The 24,653-nt window shown below is 42.1% G+C and overlaps 1 protein-coding gene across 9 annotated transcripts in view; it reads left to right on the top strand.

Moving 5' to 3' along the window:
- Nucleotides 1–24,653, top strand: part of NCK2 (NCK adaptor protein 2) — a 151,157-nt gene that overhangs the window by 86,892 nt on the left and 39,612 nt on the right. For 4 of the 9 annotated variants that reach the window (XM_009184881.4, XM_009184880.4, XM_009184876.4 and 1 more), the window contains exon 3: nt 23,432–23,672. In XM_009184881.4, the coding sequence (XP_009183145.1) occupies nt 23,441–23,672 (232 nt within the window). In that variant the 5' untranslated portion in view covers nt 23,432–23,440. Of the gene's footprint in view, nt 1–19,546; nt 20,275–23,431; nt 23,673–24,653 lie in introns of those variants that run through there. The other 5 variants (XR_004178354.1, XM_031655397.1, XM_031655398.1 and 2 more) reach the window with 4 other exon arrangements.

Raw genomic sequence — 24,653 nt, 5'->3', positions numbered from 1 at the left:
GTATCTTGCAACTTCACTGGATCTGTTTACCAATTCTACAGTATTTTGTTGAAATTTTTAGGTTTCTTTTCCTATGAAATGAAAGCCCTTTCTTTCTCTTGCTTAATTGCTTTTGATAGGATTATAAACAATATATGGAGTAAGAGTGGTGAAAGAATAGGCATTCTTATATTTTTCCTGTTCCTAGAGGAAAAGTTTTCAGCTTCTGCCTATTCAGTATGACGTTAGCTGTGGGTTTGTCATATATGACTTGTATTACCTAATTTGTTCAGAGTTGTTATCATGAAGGAATATCGAATTTTATCAGAATGTTTTTCTACATTTATTGAGATGATCATATGGTTTTCATTCTTCATTTTGTTGATGTGATGTCTCATGTTTATTGATTTGCATTTGTTGAACCATCCTTGCATTTCTGGAATGTGTCCCACTTGATCGTATCTTTGTGATATGCTGTTGGATTTAGTTTGCCAGTATTTTGAGGATTTTTGCATCTATGTTCATCAGGCACATTGGTCTGTAGTTTTTTTTGTTGTTGTTGTGTCCTTATCTGTTTCAGGTGTCAGGATAATGCTGGCCTCTTAGAGTGAGTTAGGAAGAATTCTCTTCTCTTTTTTTTTTTTGGAATAGTTTGAAAAGAATTGATGTTAGTTTGTCTTTATAGGTTTGGAAAAAGTCAGCACGAAGGCCATCTGGTCCTGGTCTTTTCTTTGTTGGGAGACTTTTTTTTTGGATTCAGTCTTGTTGCTCATTACTAGTTTATTAAGGTCTCTCCTCCCCTCCCACCCTTTTTTTTTCTTTTTCTTTTTCTTTCTCTTTTCTTTTTTTTCTTTTTCTTTTTTCTTTTTTTTTTTTTTTTGAGACAAAGTCTCACTTTTGTTGCCCAGGCTGGAGTGCAGTGGCGTGATCTCTGCTCACTGCAACTTCCACCTCCCAGGTTTAAGTGATTCTCCTGCCTCAGTCTCCCGAGTAGCTGGGATTCCAGGCATGCAGCACCATGCCTGGCTAATTCTTTTGTACTTTTACTAGAGACGAGCTTTCACCTTGTCGGGCAGGCTGATCTCGAACTCCTCACCTCGGGTGATACCCACCCACCTTGGCCTCCCAAAGTGCTGGGATTACAGGCATGAGCCACTGTACCCACCCAGGTTTTCTATTTCTTTCTGCTTCATTGTCAGCAAGTTATGTGTGTCTAGGAATTTACTCGTTTTCCTTGGGTTTTCTAAGTTATTGGGGTATCGTTGTTCATATTAGTCTCTAATGATCTTTTATATTTCTGTGGTAACTTGTAAAATTCTTCTTTTTCATTTCTGATATTATTTATTTGGCTTTTCTCTTTTTCATAGTCTAGATAATTGTCAATTTTCATGTTTTTAAATAAACAACTTTTTATGTAATTGATCTTTTGCATTTTTTTGGCCTCTATTTTGTTCAGTTCTCTGGTCTTTATTATTTCTTTCTACTCATTTTGGATTTGGTTTGTTCTCACTTTTCTAGTGTCTTGATCTTTCTACTTTTTTGATGTGGGCATTTATTGCTATAAACTTCCCTCTTAGCACTGCTTTTGATGTATCCCATAGCTTTTGGTATACTGTGTTTCCATTTTTATGTTGTTTCAAGATTTTTTATTTCCTTCTTAATTTCTTCATTGACCCATTGTTCATTCAAGAGCAAGTTGTTTAATTTGCATATATTTATACAATTTCCAAAATTGTTCTTGTTATTGATTTTTAGTTTTATTCTATTGTGTTCTGAGATATACCTGACTTCAATTTATAAAAATTTCTTATGACTTGGTTTATGACCAAACATACTGTAAATCCTAGAGAATGTCCCATGTGCTGATGAAAGGGTGTATATTCTGTAGCTGTTAGATGAAATGTTCTGTAAATGTCTGTTAGGTGAGTTTGATACATAGTGCAGTTTAAGTCTGATGCTTCTTTGTTGATTTTCTGCCTAGATGATCTGTCCAGTGTTTGTAGTGGGGTGTTGAAGCCCCCAACCGTTGTTGTATTGGGTTCTATCTCTTTAGCTCTAATAATATTTGCTTTATATATGTGGGTGCCCTGTTGTTGGGTACATGTATATTTACAATTGTTATGTCTTTTTGAATTCACTCCTTTATCATTACATAATGACTTTCTTTGCCACTTTATGTTTTTTGACTTAAAATTTATTTTATGTAAATTATATTTTGTCTGGTATTAGTATAGTCACTCTTGCTTACTTTTGGTTTTCATTTCTGTGGAAGATTTTTTTTTTTCATTCTTTCCCTCTCAGTCTCTGTGTGTCTTGATAGGTAATGTTTTTTGTAGGCAGCATATAGTTAGGTAGTGTTTTTTAATCCATCCGTCTAGTCAGTATCTTTTAATTGGGGAATTTAATTCATTTACATTCAAGTTTTTTTTAAATTTTAATTATTCTTTTAGAAACAGGGTCTTGCTGTCTTACTGAAGCTAGAATGCAGTGGCATGATCATAGCTCCCTGTAGCCTTGAACTCTTGGGGTCACGTGATCCCCCCACTTCAGCCTCCCGGGTAGCTGGGTATACAGGTGTGTGCTACCATGTCTGGCTAAATTTTATGTTTATTTTTGTAGAGATGGGCTCTCATTGTATTTCACAGGCTGGTCTTGAAATCCTGGCCTCAAGCAATCCTCCCATCTCAGCTTCCAAAAGTACTGGGATTACAGGCATGCCTAGTCCTACATTCAAGGTTGTTACTGAGAGATGAAGGCATACTGTTGTAACTATGTTAACTGGTTTCTGGTTGCTTTGTATATCCTTTGTGTCTTTCTTCCTCTAGTTGTTTTTCTTTGTGGTTTGCTGGTTTTCTTCAGTGGAAATATTTGATTCCTTTCTCTTCCTCATTTATGTTTTTGCAATACCAGTGAGTTTTATACTTTTGTGTGTTTCCGTGATGGCAGGTATCACTCTTTGTCTTCCAATGTAGGGTTCCCTTTAGCATTCCTTGTAGGGCCAGTCTACAAGGTGATGAATTCCTTCAATTTTTGCTTGTCTGGGAAAGACTTTTATTTCTTCTTCTTTTTTGAAGGATAGCTTTGCTGGGTATAGTATTCTTGGCTGGCTATGTTTTTCGTCAGCATTTTGAATATATCATAGTGAACTCTCCTGCCTATAAGGTTTCTGCTGAGAAATCTGCTGTTATTTTGATGAGGATTCTGTTTTATTTTACTTGATGTTTTTCTTCTGCTGTTTTCAGACTTCTCACTTTGTCTTACTTTTGACAGTTGAACTGCAGTGTGCCTTGGAGAGGTCTTTTTTAGGTTGAATATATGTAAGGATCTTAGAGTTTCCTGGATCTGGATTCTTTCTCCCAAGAAGGGAAGTTTCCTGCTATTACTTTATTAAAGAGGATTTCTATGCTTTTCTCTATCTCTCCTCCATTTAGAAATCGCAAAATATGAATATATGTTTGCTTAATAATATCCTATATTTCAGGTCAGGTTTCTTCATTCTTTTTTATTCCTTTTTTCTGAATTCTGGTTTGACCAGGATATTTCAAAAGATCTATCTCTGTGTTCAGAAATTCTTTCTTCTACTTGATCCAGTCTCTTTTTGAGACTCTCAATTTTATTTTTTATTTAATTCTTCAGTTTCAAGACTTTTTGTGATAAATCTCTCTGTTGAATTTCTCCATGAATTCTCATGAATTTTTTTCTGATTGCGTTGAATTTTCCATGTTCCCGTGTATCTCACGGAGTTTCCTTAAGATCATTATTTTAGATTATATTTTAGGCATTTTATAGACTTCCTTTTCTTTGTTCTGTTATTAGAGAATTACTGTGTTTCTTTGAAGGTTTTATTGTTTCCTTGCTTTTTCCTGTTTCTCTGTTTCTTGTGCCTGTATGTTGGTATCTGCACTGTTAGTGAAACTTTTTTTTTTTTTTTTCAGTTTCATGGAGTATCTTTCATAGGGAATAGAGTTTTTTGTAGATGTATGCTATAGTATCATTTGGGTAGGATGCTTTGGGTTTGATTCTGGAAGTGTAGTCTTCGTATGATTTCTTGGACTGTAATCACTCTCAGTGGTGTCTGCAAGTGCCTGAGTGACTTAAGCTGCAGTTGGTTTTGGAGGCTGTGGTGTGGCTTTGTTGAAAACAAGGACAGTGGGTGGACTGATTTTTAGGCCTCTAGGCTGCGTGTGTGGCAGCGTACTGCTGGAGAGAGCAAGAGTAAGGCTGTTGGAGGCAGTAGCAGGCCCCATGCAGGCAGCTTTCAGGCTCTGGGGAGACTGCGCATTGGCTCCCTCTGTTCTAGGGGAAGCCTTCCTCCTGTGCAGACCACCTGTTCCACAGGGTGTGGGATGCTGCTTGGGTTCAGGTGCTGGGATTACAGCTGCACTGCTGGGTCCAGCTGGTATCAAAGTACTGCAGCTCTTTGGGTGGATATGGTGAGATGTTGACAGGACTCCCGGGTTGTGGAGATCCTGGGGCCCCTAGCAGGATGCACTCTAGTGTTGAATCCACTCTCCAAATGGTGCCGTGCTGCAGCAGCCTGGGACTCAGGGAGCGGGGGCTACCCAGCATGTATTGTCTCTCTAGAGTAAAACAACTGCATGGATGCGAGGCGCCTCCCTCTACGGGGCTCAAGGCCTTTGACGGCTCTGGCTAAGATTGTAGACATCTGTGGTGTGAATGTGGACTGCTGTGGACCTTTAACTTAACTTTTTCCTGTAACAGGGAGTCCCCCTTGGCTCTGAGTCAGTCCCGGCTGCCTGCTTTTCTTTCCTCTGTGCTGCCATCCTGAGCTTCTGTCCTTCGGAGGGTCTTGTTACTTCTTTGCTGAATTGCAGTGTTCTCCCTTGGACATTTTACTTGTTGTGTGTTTATCTGTTGTTTTAGTTATTTGTGGAGGAGGCGATTGCTGGGCATGTCTCTAGTAGGCCATCTTAATGACGTCTAGCTCCTTGATTTTTAACGTTAGTTTTACCACATACATATGTAAGCCTAAACTACATTGTTTAATTTTGCTTGTTTCAGGACTTTATGAAGATGGATCTATGTAGTATGCAGTCCTGTGACTCCCCCAACCCCTCCCCAGTTGCATATTGTTTCTCCAAGTCGTCTCTGATTGTGGGGGAGCTGTGGTTTCTTGGTTTTCACTTTCTTAGTAGGATAGTGAATCATGTGACTATACTACCTATTTGTCTTCCCTCCATCAGGGGTATTTTCTCTTCTTTAACTGTCATAAGCAGTACTGCCCTGAGCACTGTGCATGTCCCTGATGCACAGTGCAAGAGTTTCTGTACTACATATAAGTAGAAGTGGAGTTGCTGCCTTGTACGTATGTCAGTATTCTGCATTACAAGATAAGCCCACACTGTTTCCAAAGTAGTGATTCTGTTTTACTTTCTCCTGCAGATTATGGGTATTCCCATTGATTTTCAACCCTCCAAATACGTTATCAACCTTTTTCATTTTTAGCCATCTACTCTAAAATGGGATCTTATTGTGGTCTCAGATTATGAATGAACTTGAGTTGTTTTTATGTTTATTCACCATTTGTGCTGCCTGTCCTTGCAATGACTGTGTCTTTTGCCTGCTGCCTGAGTTATTGGTCTTTTGTTGTTGAATTGTAGGAGTTCTTATATATTCAACACCAGTCCTGTACGATTTTATGTGCTGTTTGCAACAGTTTATTTACAAGTATATTTAATCCTATTTTGATCTATGAAAATCAGTAATTCCTACATGAGAATTCACTGTTAAGCCAGATTTTTAACTAGAACAGTCTTTTTTTTTTTTTGTACCAGCAATAGGTACCACTATTTATAAACTTTAGCATTTTCATGTAACAAGAGAATCTTGTGTTCTCACAGCTGTGCCGAAAGGGCTATATGCATTTTGTGTTGTTTCAGTGTTCAGCAGCATATTTTAAAATTAAATTTTGGAGTTGATAAAGATAAATGCAAATTTTTAAATGCTGGAATTTTATTAAAATATTTAAATATTTGTTTGCCAGGTAACCAGTCATAGACAATTGCCTTCTCAGTCATTTAATGAGCTTTCCTAAACTTTATCTTTCATTATCTGTGACTGTACTAATCATTTGCTAAAAAGAATTGGAAGATTCACTCTTTATTATTGATCTGTATTTCATGAATATTTATGTATACTCCCTGTACTTTCACCCTTTTGCCAAAGTAGCTGAATAATATAAAATTTAAATTTTTTAATGGAATTATTTTATGGCTCCCATATGAATAAAAGACCCCTTATTATGTAGAATAACAATGAATATGTCAAGAGGTGGGATTGTTTTAAATGAAGCACCTTAAATTTGAATCCATCTGCAAGGTAGGACCTCAGTGTAGGATGGAGTAGTTTGTAGGCATCTTGTATCTCCACGTGTCTACTATGGTGATGGAGACCATCAACACCTACTGATGGAGGCTGACCATAGGCCTTTCATCCACTCACTCTTTCAAATGTTTGCTGAGTATATGTGCATGCTAGGCACCCTTCTAAGTCTTGGTTTACAAAGGGACAAAGTCCTTGTCTTCAAGGAGTTAAGTGCAGTCAGAGAAAATAAACGATAATAAATGAAAATGTGTGTGAAGTACTGGTAAGGGGCGTGGAAAGAGAAAACAGAAGAAAGGAATGGAGAGTGGTGCGGCAGCTATTTTATATGAGGTGGGGCAGGTTTGGCTTGGCAGAAAGTTGGATGGAATCAGAGAAGGACTATGAGAGAGGGAGGGAGAGGAAGGGAGGGGACATTTGAACAGAGGCTTGAATAAAGTAACGGAACAAGGAGTCCTGCAGAGAACTGGGGAAGAGCATTCCAATGCAAAGACCCCAAGGTGAGAATCGGAGTTTGGAAAAACTGCCCAGGGTCAAGGTCTTTTAGGCTTTGGTACAGCTTTGGATTTGGTTCTGTTTGGGTGGGAAGCTGCGTTGGGGTTTGAAGAGAGGACTGACACAAATACGTTCAGTTTTGAAAGTTCCCCAAAGCTGCTGTTAGAGAGCTGGCCTGGAGTGCCAGGAGGGTAGAACAGAGAGACCGGTAGGCTGGAGAGGTGCTGTTGGTCTGGAGTGAAGTGCATGGGGAGAGAAGTGGGTGGATCCGAGGCATATTTTGAAGGCAAGTCTGTGGGGTTTGCTGCTGGAAAGAACGGGGAGTGAGAGACAAGAGCCTGAGGGATGAGTCTCAGTTTGGGGACTGGGTCAGCCCACTTAATGGTTGTCCCACTTACTCAGAAGGGCAGACTGTGGGAGGCACAGGAGGTGGCTTATTTGATTGGTTTCCTTTTGTTTTTCATGGGGAGAATGAAGAGCTTAGTTTTAGATGTGAGATTTGAAGTGCACGTTAGACATCCAGATGCAGATGTTCAGCAGGTAGCTGGGTGCAGAAGTCGGGCATTTGGGGACACAGCAGGGTAGAGACCAACATTTGGCAGCAACACATGGATGACACTCAGAGGCAAGAGGGTGGATAGAGGGGAGGCCCCCAGACAGCCTGGCTACCCCTCCATCTTTAGTTCAGAAGCATAAGTAGAGTCGGCCAGAAAACTAAGAAGGAAGAGTCAGCAAGGGACAAGCAGCAGGGCTGTGTGATCTCCAGGCAGCGGGTGGATGGTGTGTCTCACAGAAGGGCTGGTCAGCAGTGTCTGCTGCAGTGGACATGCAGGTAACAAGAGGACCTTTGGATCTGGCAATATCGTAGGGACAAAAGCCAATTAGTGGAGAGTCAAAGATCAAGTGGAGGAGGAAGCAGAGATGGCAAGAGGAGACAGCTTCTGGTAGAGTATCCCCTCTGTAAAGGAGAGATGGTGGGGATCGGGGCAAGGGAACGTGATCACAGTACGGAGGAGAACTTAGCATGTCTTATGCTAAATGAGATGATCCAGAAAGACACAGTAGCTCCAGGGAATAATTATAGGAGCAGGTTCCTTCCAGAGGCGTGATTCAGTCCACAGAGGAGGACAGGCCCTAGAGAGGCACCCAGACAGCTCACCCCTGTAACTCGTGGGACACATGGAGATGTTTTCTTCTGATTGCCTGAATTTCTCTGAATGAAATAAGGAGGGCAAGTGGAAAAAACGCAGTTTCTCCCACTCTACTCTCCCAACACACTTGTGTCAGCAAATGTCTGGGGATCTCTCCCCAACGGCAAGTAAGCAGTTGCTTCTGCAGCAGATACCACTGAGCGTCTGCTAATTTAATTCACTTCTGACACTGTTTACCTGGAGATAGCGTCAGTCCCATAGTTTGAGGACTCAGTCCTCAAGACTGCCCCTCCACCCCCACTTCAGATGCCAGTGGCACGTCCCAGGTTGTTTTTACCTGTGCTTCTGGCTGTCAACTGGGGTTCCCACGTTGCCTCCTCAGGTTCCATTAATTTGCTAGAGCAGCACACAGAGCTCAGGGAAACACATTTACTGTGTTTTGTAAGGGGAAATAAAAAATCTCAGGATCTCCTGCTAAACTACTTATGCAAAAGGATGGCTTAAGCCTGGAGGCTGAGTCTTGCACCCCCCTCTTTCTAATGAACAGCTGTTACCAGCATTATGCAGCAGCTAGGTCCCCACGGAAAGGTAGGAAAGGTGAGAGGCGTCTGACAGGCTGCCCCTACAGATCATTCTTAAGTAAATTCCTTCCTGGCTTCCCACAAATAAGGACATACCAGTTGTAACTTTAGGTCAGTAATGGAGGTCTACCTGTAATTCTCCACACTGATAATGTGGATTACAAACCTCTCTTCCCAGGTGCAGGACAAGTCCAGGCTCATTTCCTCCACCTACCCAGAGATGACTGCATAATTGTCTCTTCCTTTTTTCTCTTCAGACATTCACTTTATCTGATATAAAATGTGATTTACTGGGTACTAACCAAAGCCTCACAGGCATGTAACCTTTTCGCCTTAACCGCCAACCTACCTTCCCCTGCTTTAAGGAAATGTCTAAATACTAAACCTGAAAACCTCTTTGGAAAAACAGATGGTTCTGTGGCTTATGTTTTTTCCCCGGAAAAGCCCTAAAGTTGGCTTAATAAACTTGTGTGATTGAATGTCTACCTCAGTCCCTCATTTTGTCACTATCAAGGATATTTTTAAGGATACAGATGTAGAGGTGTGGGTAGGGTAAGGTACAGGGGAAGGGGCACAGAGCTGCCCTGCCTTCTTCAGGAACCTCACCATGTTCAGATATCCGGAAGCCCATCTGAACCCTGTCTTTTGGGGTTTTTATGGAAACTTCATTGCATAGACATGACTGATTAAACCCTTGGCCATGGATGACCAGCTTGACCTCAGTCCCTCTCCCCTTCCTGGAGGGTGGAGGGTGGGGCTGAAAATCGCAACCCCCTAATCCTGCCTTGGTCCAGGATTGGTGACCAACCCCACCCTGAAGCTGCCTAGGGGCTGCCAGCCACCAGTCACCTCATTTGCATACAAAAAGACACTTTACATTTGAGGCTATGCCAGGAAATTGGAATATGATCAAACATATTTTATACAATATCATAGAAAGTCATTCATCAACTGAGGCTACAGAAAGGGGAGGAGGTGTTAGAGGATGGAGAAGAAAGATACTAATAGACCCTTTGGAGAGAGGAAGGGAGCTCACTTAGAAAATGGAGTAAGTTGTCAGGAAGCACCAAGAGTCCACTTGAGGCCAGAGATCAGAAATGTAAAATGTCACTAGCTGCCCTGGGGCAGGTGTGAAGTAGGTGAAAGTTAGATTTAACCAGACCTGAGATGTGGTGAAGGGAAAGTAGTAATAGTATTTGTGGGTTGTTTTTTTTTTTTTTTTTGAGCCAGAGTTTCGCTTGTTTCCCAAGCTGGAGTGCAGTGGTGTGACCTCGGCTCACTGCAACCTCCGCCTCCTGGTTTCAAGCGATTCTCCTGCCTCAGCCTCCCAAGTAGCTAGGATTAAAGGATGCACCACCATGCCCAGCTAACTTTTTTGTATTTTTAGTACAGACAGGGTTTCGGCATGTTGGTCAGGCTGGTCTTGAACTCCTGACCTCAGGTGATCCACGTGCCTCAGCCTCTCAAAGTGCTGGGATTACAGGTTTGAGCCACTTCGCTCAGCTTGTTTTTTTCTCATAAAAAGGGTAGAAATCCTAAACACTGAGGAAAGTTCATAACATTTTTTCCCTGTATACCACCAATGCTTAATGAAAATATATACATTAAAAAAAAAAAAATCGGAATCATATTATACATGAGCTTTATGACTGTGTTGTCTGCCCTGCTATCAGAGTTGTTTAAATTCCCCCTTGGTCCTTTTGGCAGCCACGTCTGACTCGTCAGTTATAGCCATTGAGATCTCTCTAAGTGCTCTTGACTCTTGACTTGTGTCATGACGTTGTGTTGCCCCTAAGTCAAGGGTACAAGTAATTACACATGGAGTGGTGTGAAGTACTCACAGCAAAGACTGTGGATGGGCTCTGGGAGGCCTGGCTGGGTTGGGGACAGTGAGTGCAGAGGTGGGGATGGGACTGAGCCTGTGGCAGGAGAGGGCAGCTGTGGTTTTGGAGGGATGAGTTTTCAGGGGGGTGGATGCTGTGAGAAATATGTTAGGCAACCAGTGGCGGGGGCGGGGGTCTTACTGCTTGCCATTGTTTAGCAGGAGGGACAGTCTAGTGGAGATCAAATACCATCAGGCTTCACAGCACAGTTTTATTATTTTCTTCAACAGCATGTGGCCCAGGAGTGGGCTAGAGTCTGCATAGGAGAAATCTTAAGTTCTGGTTAAGTATACCTTATCCTAAATGCTTGGGATCAGAGTGTTTGGGTCTTCAGAATATTTTGAGGTTTTGGAATATCTACATATACATAAATGAGCTATCTTGGGAATGGGACTCAAATCTAAATGCTAAATTTATGTTTCATACATACCTTATTTATTTATGTTTCATATATACATGGCCCAAAAGTAACTTCACATAATATTTTAATAATATGTGTGACCCATTACGTGAGGTTGGATGTGGAATTTTTCACCTGTAGTGCTCAAGTTTTGGATTTCAGAGCATTCTGGATATTGGAGTTTTGAATTAGGGATTCTTAGTCTGTATTTCTGTACTGTGGTCACCATAAGGAAAAAAAATCTAGCCCTCCCCTCTTTATTTTGTAAAGGATTCATGTGTAAACAGTGGACTGCAGGTACTGCTGGTTACCATCAAGGCAGATACACTGATTCTGGGACTGGGGTAGAAAATATGCAAGAAAAGCCTAGAGCATCTTGTGGTGCCAGAAAGTAAGGATGTGCTCAAAGAAACAAACACACACACACAGACTCGCAATGATGGTGATATGTCACAGGGACACAGTAGCCAGCTGAAAGCACTCCCATACCCAAAGTTGGAACAATTTAAGAAAAAGCAATACTGGATTGTAGCCCAGAGTACAAAATAACCATAAGATCACAGTGATATAAATGATGGAATAAGTTCGTGAGTAGGGGAAAATAAATCTCCTGTGAAACGGTTTCCAGATAATGCATGTAGATGCTTTGCCCTCAAGGAGATGGAAGAGTTAACTCCCCACCCTTAAGCGGTACTTTGTACTTCCTTCTAAAGAGTACAGCATAGAAGGGGGCAAATGTGACTTCACAGTGGAGAATCCTGACAAACACTGCTTTAGCCAGGTGATCAAGGTCAACATCAGCAGTCCGCAGTCCTAAGCCATGTTGACCTTTGACGTGGTAAGATGACAATAGCATGTTACCTCTGTGGTCTTCCTCCCACAAGCTAATACCAGAGCACTGATCAGATATTTTGCAGAATGTCCCCCGATTAGGATTTGTCTGATGTTTTTCTCATGACATCAGACAAATCCTAACCGAGGACATTCTTTAAATACCTGACCAGTGCTCTTCAAAAAGAGGGAAGTCTGAGAACTGCCACAGTCAAGAGGCGCCTAAGCAGACGTGACAGCTAAATATAGTGTGGGATCTTGGGTGGGATCTTGGGACAGGAAAAGGACATTAAGGGAAAACTAAGGACATCTGAATAAACCATGAACTTTAGTTAATGTATGGGTAGTGGTTCATTAATTGTAACATGTTTATCATACTAATGTAATATGTTAATAATAAAGGAACCTGCTCTAGTCTAAAAAATATTTTTGGGCCAGGCACGGTGGCTTGCACCTGTAATCCCAGCACTTTGGAAGGCTGAGGCGGGCGGATCTTGAAGTCAGGAGTTCGAGACCAGCCTGGCCAACTGGTGAAACCCCTCATCTCTACTAAAAATACAAAACAAAACAAAAATAGCTGGACATGGAGGCTCATGCCTGTAATTGCTGCTACTCTACTCGGGAGCCTGAGGCAGGAGAATTGCTTGAACCCAGGAGGCGGAGGTTGCGGTTGAACCGAGATCGCGCCACTGCACTCCAGCCTGAGCAACAGAGCAAGACTCTGTCTTGGGGTGGGGGGGGAATATATGTATATGTGTGTATATATACACACACACATATATATAAAAAAGAATACGTATATATACATATATATTTTTTGAAATATCAAGCACAGATGCTAGAAAACTATTTCCTCATTCTGTTTTCTTAAGTGATAGGGACGGTTTCTTTAACAGAATTATCCATTTGGAATAAATATTAGCATTTATTGTTCCAAACTCATTTGTAGAGGTGTCTATAGTAATTAAACCCAGAGTAACCCATGTCCCTTGTCCTACACAGAGTCCCTGCTGGCAGGTGGATACAGGTTCTTGTCCGTAGAGCTGGGTGCAGAGGATCTGTCTGTAATCTGCTCCCCCACTTCAATAGGAAAATCTAAAGCATAGATATCATGCTTAGGAATGTGGTCATAAACCATGTAAATCTGTAGAACTGAAGTGATTTTAGTAGCCTAATCGTTTTAACATTATGAGACCTGGATGGTGTGGAATCTGTTTTTAAAAATCACTGTGTTTCTTGTTTCAGCCTTGTATGTTTCAAAATCAGGCAGGGAATCATGAGTAATAAGGTGGCAAGAAAAAAAGTCAGGTGTTGATTAATGTAGCTGAATTCATTTGTAAGAATTGAGGAAACTCATGACATTTATATTTTGATTTTTTATTTTTTTTTTTTTTGAGATGAGTCTTACTCTGTCACCCAGGTTGGAGTGCAGTGGCGTGATCTTTGTTCACTGCAACCTCCACCTCTTGAGCTCAAGCAATTCTCCTGCCTCAGCCTCCTGAGTAGCTGGGATTACAAGCATGTACCACCATGCCCAGCTGATTTTTTGTATTTTTAGTAGAGATGAGGTTTCACCATGTTGGCCAGGCTGGTCTCGAACTCCTGACTTCAGGTGATCCACCCACCTCGGCCTCCCAAAGTACTGGTATTACGGGTGTGAGCCACTGTGCCGAGCCAATGTGTTTTTGAAATAGATGTTTAAATTATAAAAATTACAAGTACCTTTATAGCTGTGAAAAAAAAACCAGACCTAATAAATCCCTAAAAATGGTGACTGTTATCTGCCTACTTTGGGAGCAGGGAGTATGCACTACCTGAAAAGACCTCACTTTTGTGTGTCGTAAGAAGCCAGGTTTCACCAAAGACATCCATGTCCATTTTCATACACGGGTATTTTCCCATTGCTGGTTTTTGCTCTTCACCCCATCACCATGCTGTCTTCTGGGTTGGCAGAAGGCAGTGTTGATTCCAGTGCGGTTATATGGAATTTCATTTGTTTACAGTTAACATCATGTAAGAAAATTGGCTTATTAAATTTATGCTGATTTTCCAAAATGCTGGCACCAGGGAATCACTTGACAGTCACAGCCTTCCTTCCAGTGTGATTAGTGTCTAAGACAGCAACGAGAAAGCCAAGGAAGGTTACAAACATGTGTACTTCTGTGGCTGGAGTGGTAAATTATGTGTAAAATAGCATTTCCCAGATTCTAGTTGAAGCGACAGTGCCACCAATTCTCTCTCTTTTTTTTTCTTTCTGTAAAATTTCCCAGTCACTAATGAGCTGTGTTGACTTACAGTCTGGTCTGCAGAATGCTAGTGTGTCTTGGCATTTCAGAGAGTAAATGAGTTGCTCAGTGATTGAACTCCTGAAAACTGGTTGATAAACTCACATTTTAAGGCATCTTTCTTCTATAGTTTAATTTTGAGGGGTAACCTGATCCTGGCAGTAAAGATAAATTAATGATAGATACTCACTGAAAAAAAAAAAAAAAAAAGGAGGGTGTAGCAGAAAACTGTAGATTATCGTTATGATCAGTATAAAATCTTTCTTTTTATTGAGAATTGCTATGTGCTAATAAATTCTATTGAGGATGCAGTACAAATACTGTTCAGTTAAGAAACTGATGTATACGTTACACCCAGTAGGATGACTGCCGTCAAAAAAGCAGACAATAACAGGCGTTGACAAGAATATAGAGAAATTGGTACCCTTGTGTACTGTTGGTGGAATTGTAGATGCAGCCTGTATGGAAGGCATTAGGGCAATCCCTCAAGAATTAAAACTAGAATTACCATATGATCCAGCAATTTCACTTCTAGGTATATACCCAATGGACTGGAAAGCAGAGACCTGAAGAGATATTTGCACACTCATGTTCATAGCATTATTGACAGTAGCCCAAAGGTGGAAGCAACACAAATGTCCACTGATGGCTGAACGGACCAACAAAATGTGGTATATGCATACATTGGAATGTTATTCAGCCTTAAGGGAATTCTGACACATGCTGCCAAACGATGAACCCGGAAGACATCATGCTAAGTGTAATTAGCCAGTCACAAATAGATGGACAAGTGACTCCACTTAAATGAGGTACCTGGAGTTGTCAAATTCACAGGGACAGAAAGTAAAATCGTGGTTACCAGGGATTGGGGGAAGGGAGAAGTTGAGAGTTAGTGTTCAGAGGGTGCCTATTCCAGTTTTTCAAGATGAAAATAGTTCTGCAGATAGATGATGTTGATGTTTGCACAACAGGGTGACTGTGCTTGAGGCCACCAAACTGTACACTTAAAAATGGTTAATCTGCAGGGGTTGGGTGGAAAAAAATTTTTAAAGAATATGGTTAAAATATTAAACTTGGTTAAATGTATTTTATCACAATTTTGTAGAAAAGAAATGATGTGGGATATTGTGTGCCTGAACTTTTGCTGAATAATATTTACTATAATTATTATTATTATTATTATTATTATTATTTTTTTTTTTTTTTTGAGGCGGAGTCTCGCTCTGTCGCCCAGGCGGGAGTGCAGTGGCCAGATCTCAGCTCACTGCAAGCTCCGCCTCCTGGGCTTACGCCATTCTCCTGCCTCAGCCTCCCGAGTAGCTGGGACTACAGGCGCCCGCCACCTCGCCCGGCTAGTTTTTTGTATTTTTAGTAGAGACGGGGTTTCACCCTGTTAGCCAGGATGGTCTTGATCTCCTGACCTCGTGATCCGCCCGTCTCGGCCTCCCAAAGTGCTGGGATTACAGGCTTGAGCCACCGCGCCCGGCCTATTTACTATAATTATTGTTTAAACAGTGGTGAATGCCACTCTAGGGTCCTGGCCTGGGTCCTGGCCTGTGTCTGGCAGGCAGGTGGAAATGCAGGTGTGCAGTGGAACTGGGCTCCCTAGAAGTAGAGACCTGGAACAAGAGCCAGGCAGCCAATGGGAAGTGGATGAGCTTACAGGGGGCACCAGGGTGGGAGAGGAGCCTGGGGGGGGACACTCAGGGTCCATCAGGAAAGGAGCAGGTAGCAAAGAGGGAGGCGAATTCGCTGGATAATCACCCATCCCAAGTACTTAAGCATATTTTTTTCATCGACTGATTCTCTAAAATGAGCAATAGTTTAAATTTACATTTTATAATAACTGGACTACACTTCTTTGTCTGTAAAATGTATTCTGTTAGATGCTGTGGACAAATCGAAGCTTTTCTAGGCTAGCTAGATACAAGCAGATAGCATTAGCATTAGCCACACTGGGAGCATTAAAAAAAGGGAGCTAGGACCCAAGACTCATTGGGGTCTCTTTGCAAAACCTCACAGAACTATGTCATCCCAATTTTACTACCTTCGAGTGTTGGCACATCTTTCTGTTTAAGTTTTCTTTCTTTCAATGACATAATCTGTTGCACATATGTTTCTGAGTCCCCGTGAACCTTACATTCGAGCCATTGAGCCTAGTGATGACTGGGCATTACATGGACATGAGTAGAGCAATAATGGCTAACACTTGTCCAGCACAGACTGAGTATTAGGTATTTCCTATAGCCTGGCTCATTTAATCCTCGCCGAAGCTCTGACCCATCTGCAAACACAGAAATGGGGGGAAGAGTGGTCAAGCACCTTCCCCCAAAGTCACCCAGATGGTTGATAGGAAGCTGGCCTTTCAAACCCTGGCTTTCTACAGCTGAAGAGGATCATTCACAAAAGTGATCCTATCAGTGTCCACAGAGAAAACTTCTGCGATTTCAACGGTCGGAAGAGAGTTTACAAGCAGCAGATCTTGACCATTACCCAATAAAAACAGAAGACAAATCATAAAAGGATTCTCTCCAAAATAACATACCGAGCAAAGGTCTTCCTGACCGGAAGCTGCTGCCCCGTAAGAGCCAGCCATGCTCAGTGGGAGCAGCCACAGAGAAGATGCTCCTTTGCTTCTGAGAATAGCAGTGTACAAAGCCTGCCTCCAATGAGCTGCAGGAGAGACGGAGTGAGAGGAACCGAGTTCGTGGACTTGTGCTTTAGATTCAGTAAACTTCTTTCAACTAGACCTGCCTCCTCTACCCCTCCCCCGTAAAATATTGAAACAAGCCCCTTCCCAAATTATATCTGCTAAAAGCCTGTATTTGAGTGAGTTTCCATACATTGGTCAGTTGCATTTTTCCCCTGAAAGCATGAGATATTACAAAGAAAAAAGTCTTAAGGAGCCACAGTGAAGCAGATTGTATTATCTGAATAATTCAGACTGCGTGTTGAAAATCAAGGTAGGGATGACAGTAGTTTTCATGTAGACTCAATTTTTTTCTACTAAGTGAACTCTAACCAATTATTTGCACATAAATATATTTTGGTATGTCTGTACACATGTGCACATATGTGTTTTTGAAATTTAAAGTTAATATCCTGGAAGTAACGTGTTAGACTTGTTTTTGTCTCTCTGTGCATATATTTTGAATTAAGTTTAAGAAATCAAGGCCGGGTGTGGTGGCTCACACCTGTAAGCCAGCGCTTTGGGAGGCCAAGGCAGGAGGATACCTTGAGGCCAGGAGCTTGAGACCAGCCTAGGCAACATAAATATTTTTTGTAGATAACTCCATATCTACACAAAGTAAAAAAGTAGCAGGGCATGGTGGTACACACCTGTAGTCCCAGCTACTCAGGAGGCTGAGGCAGATGGATCGCTTGAGCCCAGGAGTTGGAGGCTACAGTGAGCTGCGATTGTGCCACTGCACTCCAGCCTGGGTGGCAGAGCGAGATGCCATCAGAAAGAAGGAAAGAAGGAGGGAGGGAAGACTCTGGTCTTCTCTGTGGTGGGATAAATTGGTTAATCAGTGGAAAGGTGAATGAGGCAGGTGGATATTAACTTTGAATCATCAATCTGCCTTCTCCTTCAGCTTCCCATTAAACCAGGTGGCTGAAGGCTAAACAGCCACTGTCAACACACAGTGGGGCCTCCTAGACAATAAGTACGTGACCAGGTCATCTCTGATGCTAAATGCTCTTCAGGAAGTCAGACAAGAGGGCTAGGACAGTGGCACTTTGATGGGTATCTTTGAAGAGGTACTGCTTGTGCCTGGGCTTGAATCACAGGAGAGCAGACGCTAGGCCTGTCTTGCTCTGCAAGGAACCCTGGTACCTAGAGAACTCAGTAAATCCTAGTTAAATGAAGCAGAGATGGGTAGAACATGGCCCCACCTCACATGTATGAAGTAAGTGTTCACTATGATTGTAGTTGCCATTCTTAAGTCTCTCTTAATGCTGGCACATTGGGCCTCAGGGCTTTGTTTACAAGCTCCTCAATGAAGTATCACCCCAGGCTATTGAAGAAGCAGCTGGGCTAAGGTGGTAGCAAGGCCCACACCTATATGATGCGAAACCTTGCCCTCTAAAGCACTTTGTACTCATGTTTCTCCTGAGCATCAGAAGTATCTTTTGAGGGAAGTGGTGGTGTCCCATTTTACAGAAGAGCTGAAATCCAAGGGGAACATACAGATGGTTCAGCTAAGCTTGAATCTCAGACCCTTAACTCCTTTCTTCTGTAATATTTGGTTCAGCTTGATCCACGTGACCTCTTTGGAAATATCTGTGACCATTTTTTAATGTTGTGGGGACACTGGCTACTATCGGTAGTGTGTAACCCAGCAAGATACAGTTAATAGGATTGTCTTTAGAAAGAAAATAGGGTCCTAGAGTAGGATTCCTCGAATTTTAGGGGTTAGTGAAAACTGTTGAGCTGAGATAGTTTTCATACCTATCCCTATTTGTTTTTAAATCCATTCCCACCTAAGACTTGAAAAAGCAGCTTAGCTCATGAGGTTCTGAGAGCTGTTTTTCCAGCATCACTTGGGGGTCTTGCTAAGCTGGGTTTTAGAGTAGTCACATGACGTACAAGATGTGATCTGGCTATATAATATCAAATTTTTAGCCCTTCTCTCTTTGGGGGTAGACCTGAGTAATAAACTTAACTAGCTGTAGTAATGAAGCCAAAAATTAGGTTTCCTTGAACTGCTAAGCTAGAGAGAAAAACATGCATTGTTCTTTGGATCAGACTCTGTGATGGTCTTGCCTAGACTAAATCAGAATACCATCTCTGACTTAAAATTTCAGTAGTCAATTAGTTGGAATGCATTTTTTTTCAGACTTTCTTCTGTTGAGGCTTTTTCATATTGGAAATTTGTCAGTTTGTATGTCTAATTTTATTGTAGAATAATGGTTCATCTGTGGTCTCTTTCTGTTCGAATCCTTCCTGCACCATAGCAAATTACTCTTAACTGAAAATACCACATGGTCCTGTTGGATTTTAAGAAACAGCGTCCAAGGGATGCAACCTCAACTCTTGGCCAACAAGACCCTCCAGATGGGCTTCCAGCCAGCCTTTCCAACCCGTGTTGGCAAAGAGAGAAAAAACCGAAGCCTGTGAGGATTCAGGGTGATGGGGGCACTCTTCCTTCCCACTTGTTTTGGGGTCTCTGAGGGCAGCAGCCCAGCCCGGCTATGTAAATGAAGGAGCCATTGCTGTATTAGTGCATTGCCACAACTCAGTTTCAGAACAAGAAACTGAAGGGGTGCCTCCTTCATTGAGGAAACTGGGCTGCTAGGTCGGTAACCGCTACAGAGCTGACCTGTCTTTTTTTCCTTTCTTTCTTTCTTTTTTTTTTTTTTTCCTTTTTTTTGAGACGGAGTCTCGCTCTGTTGCCCAGGCTGGAGTGCAGTGGCGCGATCTCGGCTCACTGCAAGCTCCACCTCCCGGGTGCCAGCGATTCTCCTGCCTCAACCTCCCAAGTAGCTGGGACTACAGGAGCGAGCCACCACCCGCGGCTAATTTTTTTGTATTAGAGACAGGTTGCACCGTGTTAGCCAGGATGGTCTCCATCTCCTGACCTCGTGATCCGCCTACCTCGGGCTCCCAAAGTGCTGGGATTACAGGCGTGAGCCACCGCGCCCGGCCGGAGCTGAGCTTTCTAAGGGTCTTGGGAAGTGTGGCTTCCAGTGCTCCTGGAGTTCCAGAAGCGGAAGTGTTCAGGGATTGGTTAACCTTTAGCTACTGAGTCGTGATTACTCCAATGGGGCTGTCATTGATTGGCTGTCCCTCTGAAGCAGTCTCACTGCAGTGAGGCAGTTGTTGATTGGCTGGCCGTCTGGTGTGGCTTAGTTGATTGACAGATTTCACTGGCGTGAAGTGGTCGTTTATCGGCTGGCCCTCTGATATGAGGTGGTTGTTGATTGGTGGGCGTCGATTGCCTGGTCTTCAGAAGCAGGTTCGGTTTTGTTTTGGTTTAATTTGGGTTGGTTTTTTTTTAATTGATGGGGGTGGTTATCGACCTATTAAAATAGGGTTAAACCCATTGCTATGGCCAACCAATAGGCAGTCATTTCCTAGTTGTATGGGAACTTTTAATTTTCACGTGTCCTAGAATCTTAGAATTCTTGAGTTGGAATAAGCCTATCAAAATGCAGCCCACGCGTCGGACGGTTGGGCGGGTCGGGGAGGGGGCGGTCCACAGGCTTGGGCTCAAATCCTGACTGCCATTAAACAAGGCCCTCAATCTCTGTGACACAGTCTCCTGAAGGAGGACACCTCCCTGAAAGGTGGGTTTTCCCAAGATGAAACGCCTTGGCTTGTGGCAGGTGCGTATCACTGCTCAACTTTTACTTCCCATTGCATTTCGCAGAGCTCAGGGTTGCGGCCCAGGGGAAGCTCTGTGGGGCATTGTTTGTGGCTCGGTTCTCTCACTTGGTCTTTCCCATCTAAGACTCAGAAGAATTACATGGGAAGATGTAAAACTCCTTGGATGCTCAGGCCTCTTTCATAAAGATACTGATATAATTGGCTTGCAGTAGGGCTCAGGCAGTGGAATTTTTTTTTTTTTTTGAGACGGAGTCTCGCTCTGTGGCCCAGGCTGGAGTGCAGTGGCCGGATCTCAGCTCACAGGTAGTGGAATTTTTAAAGCTTCTGTGTGATGTTCGGTGTGCATGAAAATAGATCCTGCCCAGCCAGCTCCTTACTTAACTGCTCTTCATGCAGTAGGAAATATTAATAAACAACTTTGATTGGCGAGATCTTGACTGGTCTTAAGCAATGGGCTGCTCTTGTTAAAACCTTGTGGAAATTGTGTAATTAAGAAAGAAATGTGGGGCCGGGCGCGGTGACTCACGCCTATAATCCCAGCACTTTGGGAGGCAGAGATGGGCAGATCACGAGGTCAGGAGATCGAGACCATCTTGGCTAACACGGTGAAACCCCGTCACTACTAAAAATAAAAAAATCAGCCGGATGCGGTAGCGGGCGCCTGTAGTCCCAGCTACTCGGGAGGCTGAGGCAGGAGAATGGCGTAAACCCGGGAGGCGGAGCTTGCAGTGAGCCGATATTGCACCACTGCACTCCAGCCTGGGCAACAGAGCAAGACTCCCTGTCTCAAAAAAAAAAAAGAAAGAAAGAAAGAAAGAAAGAAAGAAATGTGGTATTCAGATGGAGTATTCTCTGAATATTCCATTCCTGTTACTGCTATTGCTCTTCTTGTTGTTACTTAGAAAATCTGCCTTTATGACTTTCAAAAGTCTAATCTGACTTAAAGCTCAGGTTAGTGAGTTCCACATGGTATGCACTTGAGATTTTCTGAAATTGGATAACAAAATGGTCTCCAGTTCTGATAGGAGCTTTATGTAAACTTTATCCTCTTGAATATTGTATACATTATGCAGAGGCTTTCCTCCTTCCCAAAAGGTTTGTTATCTTTAAATTTGGAAGTTAATTCATGAAAGAAACATGTATTATTTATAAAACGTTGTTAGCATCTAGTAGAAAACACTCATTTAAAAATGGTATTTATGCTTCCCTGGAGTCAATGTGCTTAGGACCCCTGTAATCCTAAAGTCATCCCTATAAAATAATGAGAACTTCTATCAGGGAGGAAGGAGATTTTAGTCCAGAGTCTTTTCACCATTCATTTCTCCCTAATTTGGAGAAATGTCTAGTTAGTTTAAGGACTGAATATTGAATTTTTCTGCTTAAAGACTACTGATGCATCTTCTACCTAAGAAGTACAGAGTTGCTAAAATAGTTGATTATTTTATTTATTCAGCCATACTTTTGCTATTTATTACTTACAGAATTGACTTCTCTAGATATATAATATACACATTTATTTATTGTTTTGATAAACTTTTCATATGTTATGTTCACTTTTGATGTTCCACATTTTATAGATTTTAACAAATGTATAATGACAGGTGTCCGCCATTATAGTATTGAACAGAGTAGTTTCACAACCCTAAAAATCCTGTGCTTCACCCTTGCATCCCTCCCTTCCCTCTTGCCCCAGGCAAGGGCTCATTTTCTTACTCTCTCCATAGATTTGTCTTTTCCAGAATGTCATACCATTTTAAAGAAAAAAATGATTCATGACAAGAACAGTAAGGCAGACTTTATTCAGAGGGACTACTACAGTAGGGTTTTGCGTCAAGAAAGAGATTGGGTTTGACTCCTAATATTAATACAACAAGAAAGAGTGGGCATTTATAGGCAAGGAGCAAAATAAGGGAGTTGGCTGATGGAAAATTACTAAGAGGAAACATCAGGGTGGAGGGTGAGGATTCTGGTTAAACTGACCGAACAGGATTCTTCTGAAGGCAGGACAGAGTGATCGGCTGTCACTTGGGGGATGGTAGAGGATGAGGAAGCTGATCAGATGTTGAGGGTGGAGGATTCCAGCTAGAGCAGCGTAGCAGGAGAGTCTTGCAAAAATTAGGCAATGCAGAGATGGATGCGGAAGTACAAAAGTCAAGGCCTAATAGGAAGAAGATTCAAAGGAGTCTGGCTGAAGTTTGGTTAAGGATAAACTGTCAGAATCACACCGTGTGTAGCCTTTTCAGATTGGCTTCTTTCACCTAGCAATATGCCTTTAAGATTCCTCCATGTCTTTTCATGGCTTGATAGCTCATTTCTTTTTGGTACCGAATAATATTTCATTGTCCGAATGTACCACAGTTTATCATTCACCTACTAAAGGACATTTTGCTTGCTTCCAAGTTTGAACAATTATGAATAAAGCTGCTACCGACGTCCCTGCGCAGGTTTTTGTGTGAATGAAAGTTTTGGGGAAGAATTTTATATTTATAAAAAAGTTTCCAACATAGTACAGAACATTCCCATGTACCCTTTGCCTGGTTTCTCATTGTGTTAACATCTTAGGTAAATACAGTAACATCTTACTGGTGTGTTGTCCAAACTAAGAGATTGACAATTATTTATTATTATTATTATTAGACTTTATTTTTATTTCACTAGTACTTCTACTAATTTTCTTTTACGGTTTCATGATCCAATCCAGGATACCACCTTGTATTAGTAAAATGTTAATTTTAATTTATAGGAGTAATTTGGTTATGTTGCATTTATTAAATATGTTGATAAGACACAGCATATCCTGAGAAAATGAGTGTAAACCTAACAGTTATCAGGAGGCAGTGTTACTTAATGAAATGGACTCATTTAATCATAATGTTATTTAGAATTTTTTTCAAGTTTGTTTTTGTTAGAGGGTCAGATTTCCCCATGTGCAGCGAACAGTGACATAGGATTTGTTTTATAAGGTTGCTGTTTCTAAACCAAATACTAAAGCTTGTCGAAAGAAGGTCATTTTAAAGTCGAGCATTTCAAGACCCAGGAGAAAATCGGTTGCAGAGTTGTAATAAAAGCTGTCAGTGCCTAATTTTTCAAGTTGGTGCAAAGGATGAAGTGTCCGGGTAGTTCTCTAATGAGCATCTCCAAATGTTTTGCTGGCAGAAGGACTCCATGAAAATGACAGAAGAAGTTATTGTGATAGCCAAGTGGGACTACACCGCCCAGCAGGACCAGGAGCTGGACATCAAGAAGAACGAGCGGCTGTGGTTGCTGGACGACTCCAAGACGTGGTGGCGGGTGAGGAACGCGGCCAACAGGACGGGCTATGTGCCGTCCAACTACGTGGAGCGGAAGAACAGCCTGAAGAAGGGCTCCCTGGTGAAGAACCTGAAGGACACACTAGGTGAGTGTTCCACCCTTTGGAGAGAGGAAGCCTTGTGCATTTCAAGGGACACCGTTCATCTTTCTAGTTAGTTTGCTTTTTCAAAAAAAAAAGTCTGTTTTAAATGTTAACATCTTCGTAGATGTCTTTTTTAAAAATCTGAGAATTAAGAGATGAAAATGGAGAAAGAGGATGTTTGTCATTTCCTGGAGATTCTGGAGTTTGGGGTCTTGTGTATGGAGACACTTCTGTGTGCCTGGGACCCCTGCACAGGTATCTCCTTGTATCAAAACTTTAGAGGACCCTGACTTGGAACTCTCACCTCTAAGTCTACCCAGCTCTGCCAATGTCGTGACATGAAGTTCTTTCTCTCTTATAAAATCCTGTCCGTTTGGCCTACATGCCTAGAGCAGGGGACAGCCAAAGCACTTTTTCCCACTCTGAAATGGATGCTGTGTCACACCACAGTCCCGGGTGCTGTTAGCTAAGAGGCCAGCTGTGTGACATCAGAGGCCGCTCCAGGGTGGGGGCCCAGTTTAGCCATACTGTTGTCCGTTGTCCGGCTCTCTCCCCATGTGCCTCTTGTTTTCCCAGGTGTCAGGATATGGGCAGGGCCCTCCTGGAGTTACACAAAGTTAACAGTGTCCAGTCTTGCCTTTGCATGTGCATGCACACGGGACTGACTGACAGTAGTTACTGCCTCAGATTACCTTAGAAAACAGTTGAGAGGACTTTTTTGAAGAATGACTCATCTGACATTTAAAACATTGTTGTTACCTTCTTATGAGTAGAATGTTTTCTGTATCCAGGACTGCAGGTTATCACTTAAGGGCTGGCTATTGAAATGAGCTAATATTATCACCTGTGTCACATTTACTTGGGGTTTTAAAAAATTTTCTAGCGAGGATTTGTTTTCTTTTGGGGAACGGAGAATGAGGAATACGTGGGAAAACTGAAAGTAAAATTATCCACCAAACGTGGTGGGTGTTGCAAAATGTTCAT

This window comes from Papio anubis, chromosome 14, assembly GCF_008728515.1.
Source record: "Papio anubis isolate 15944 chromosome 14, Panubis1.0, whole genome shotgun sequence".
Taxonomy (NCBI): Eukaryota; Metazoa; Chordata; class Mammalia; order Primates; family Cercopithecidae; genus Papio; species Papio anubis.
This window is presented reverse-complemented; position numbering and strand designations above follow the sequence as displayed.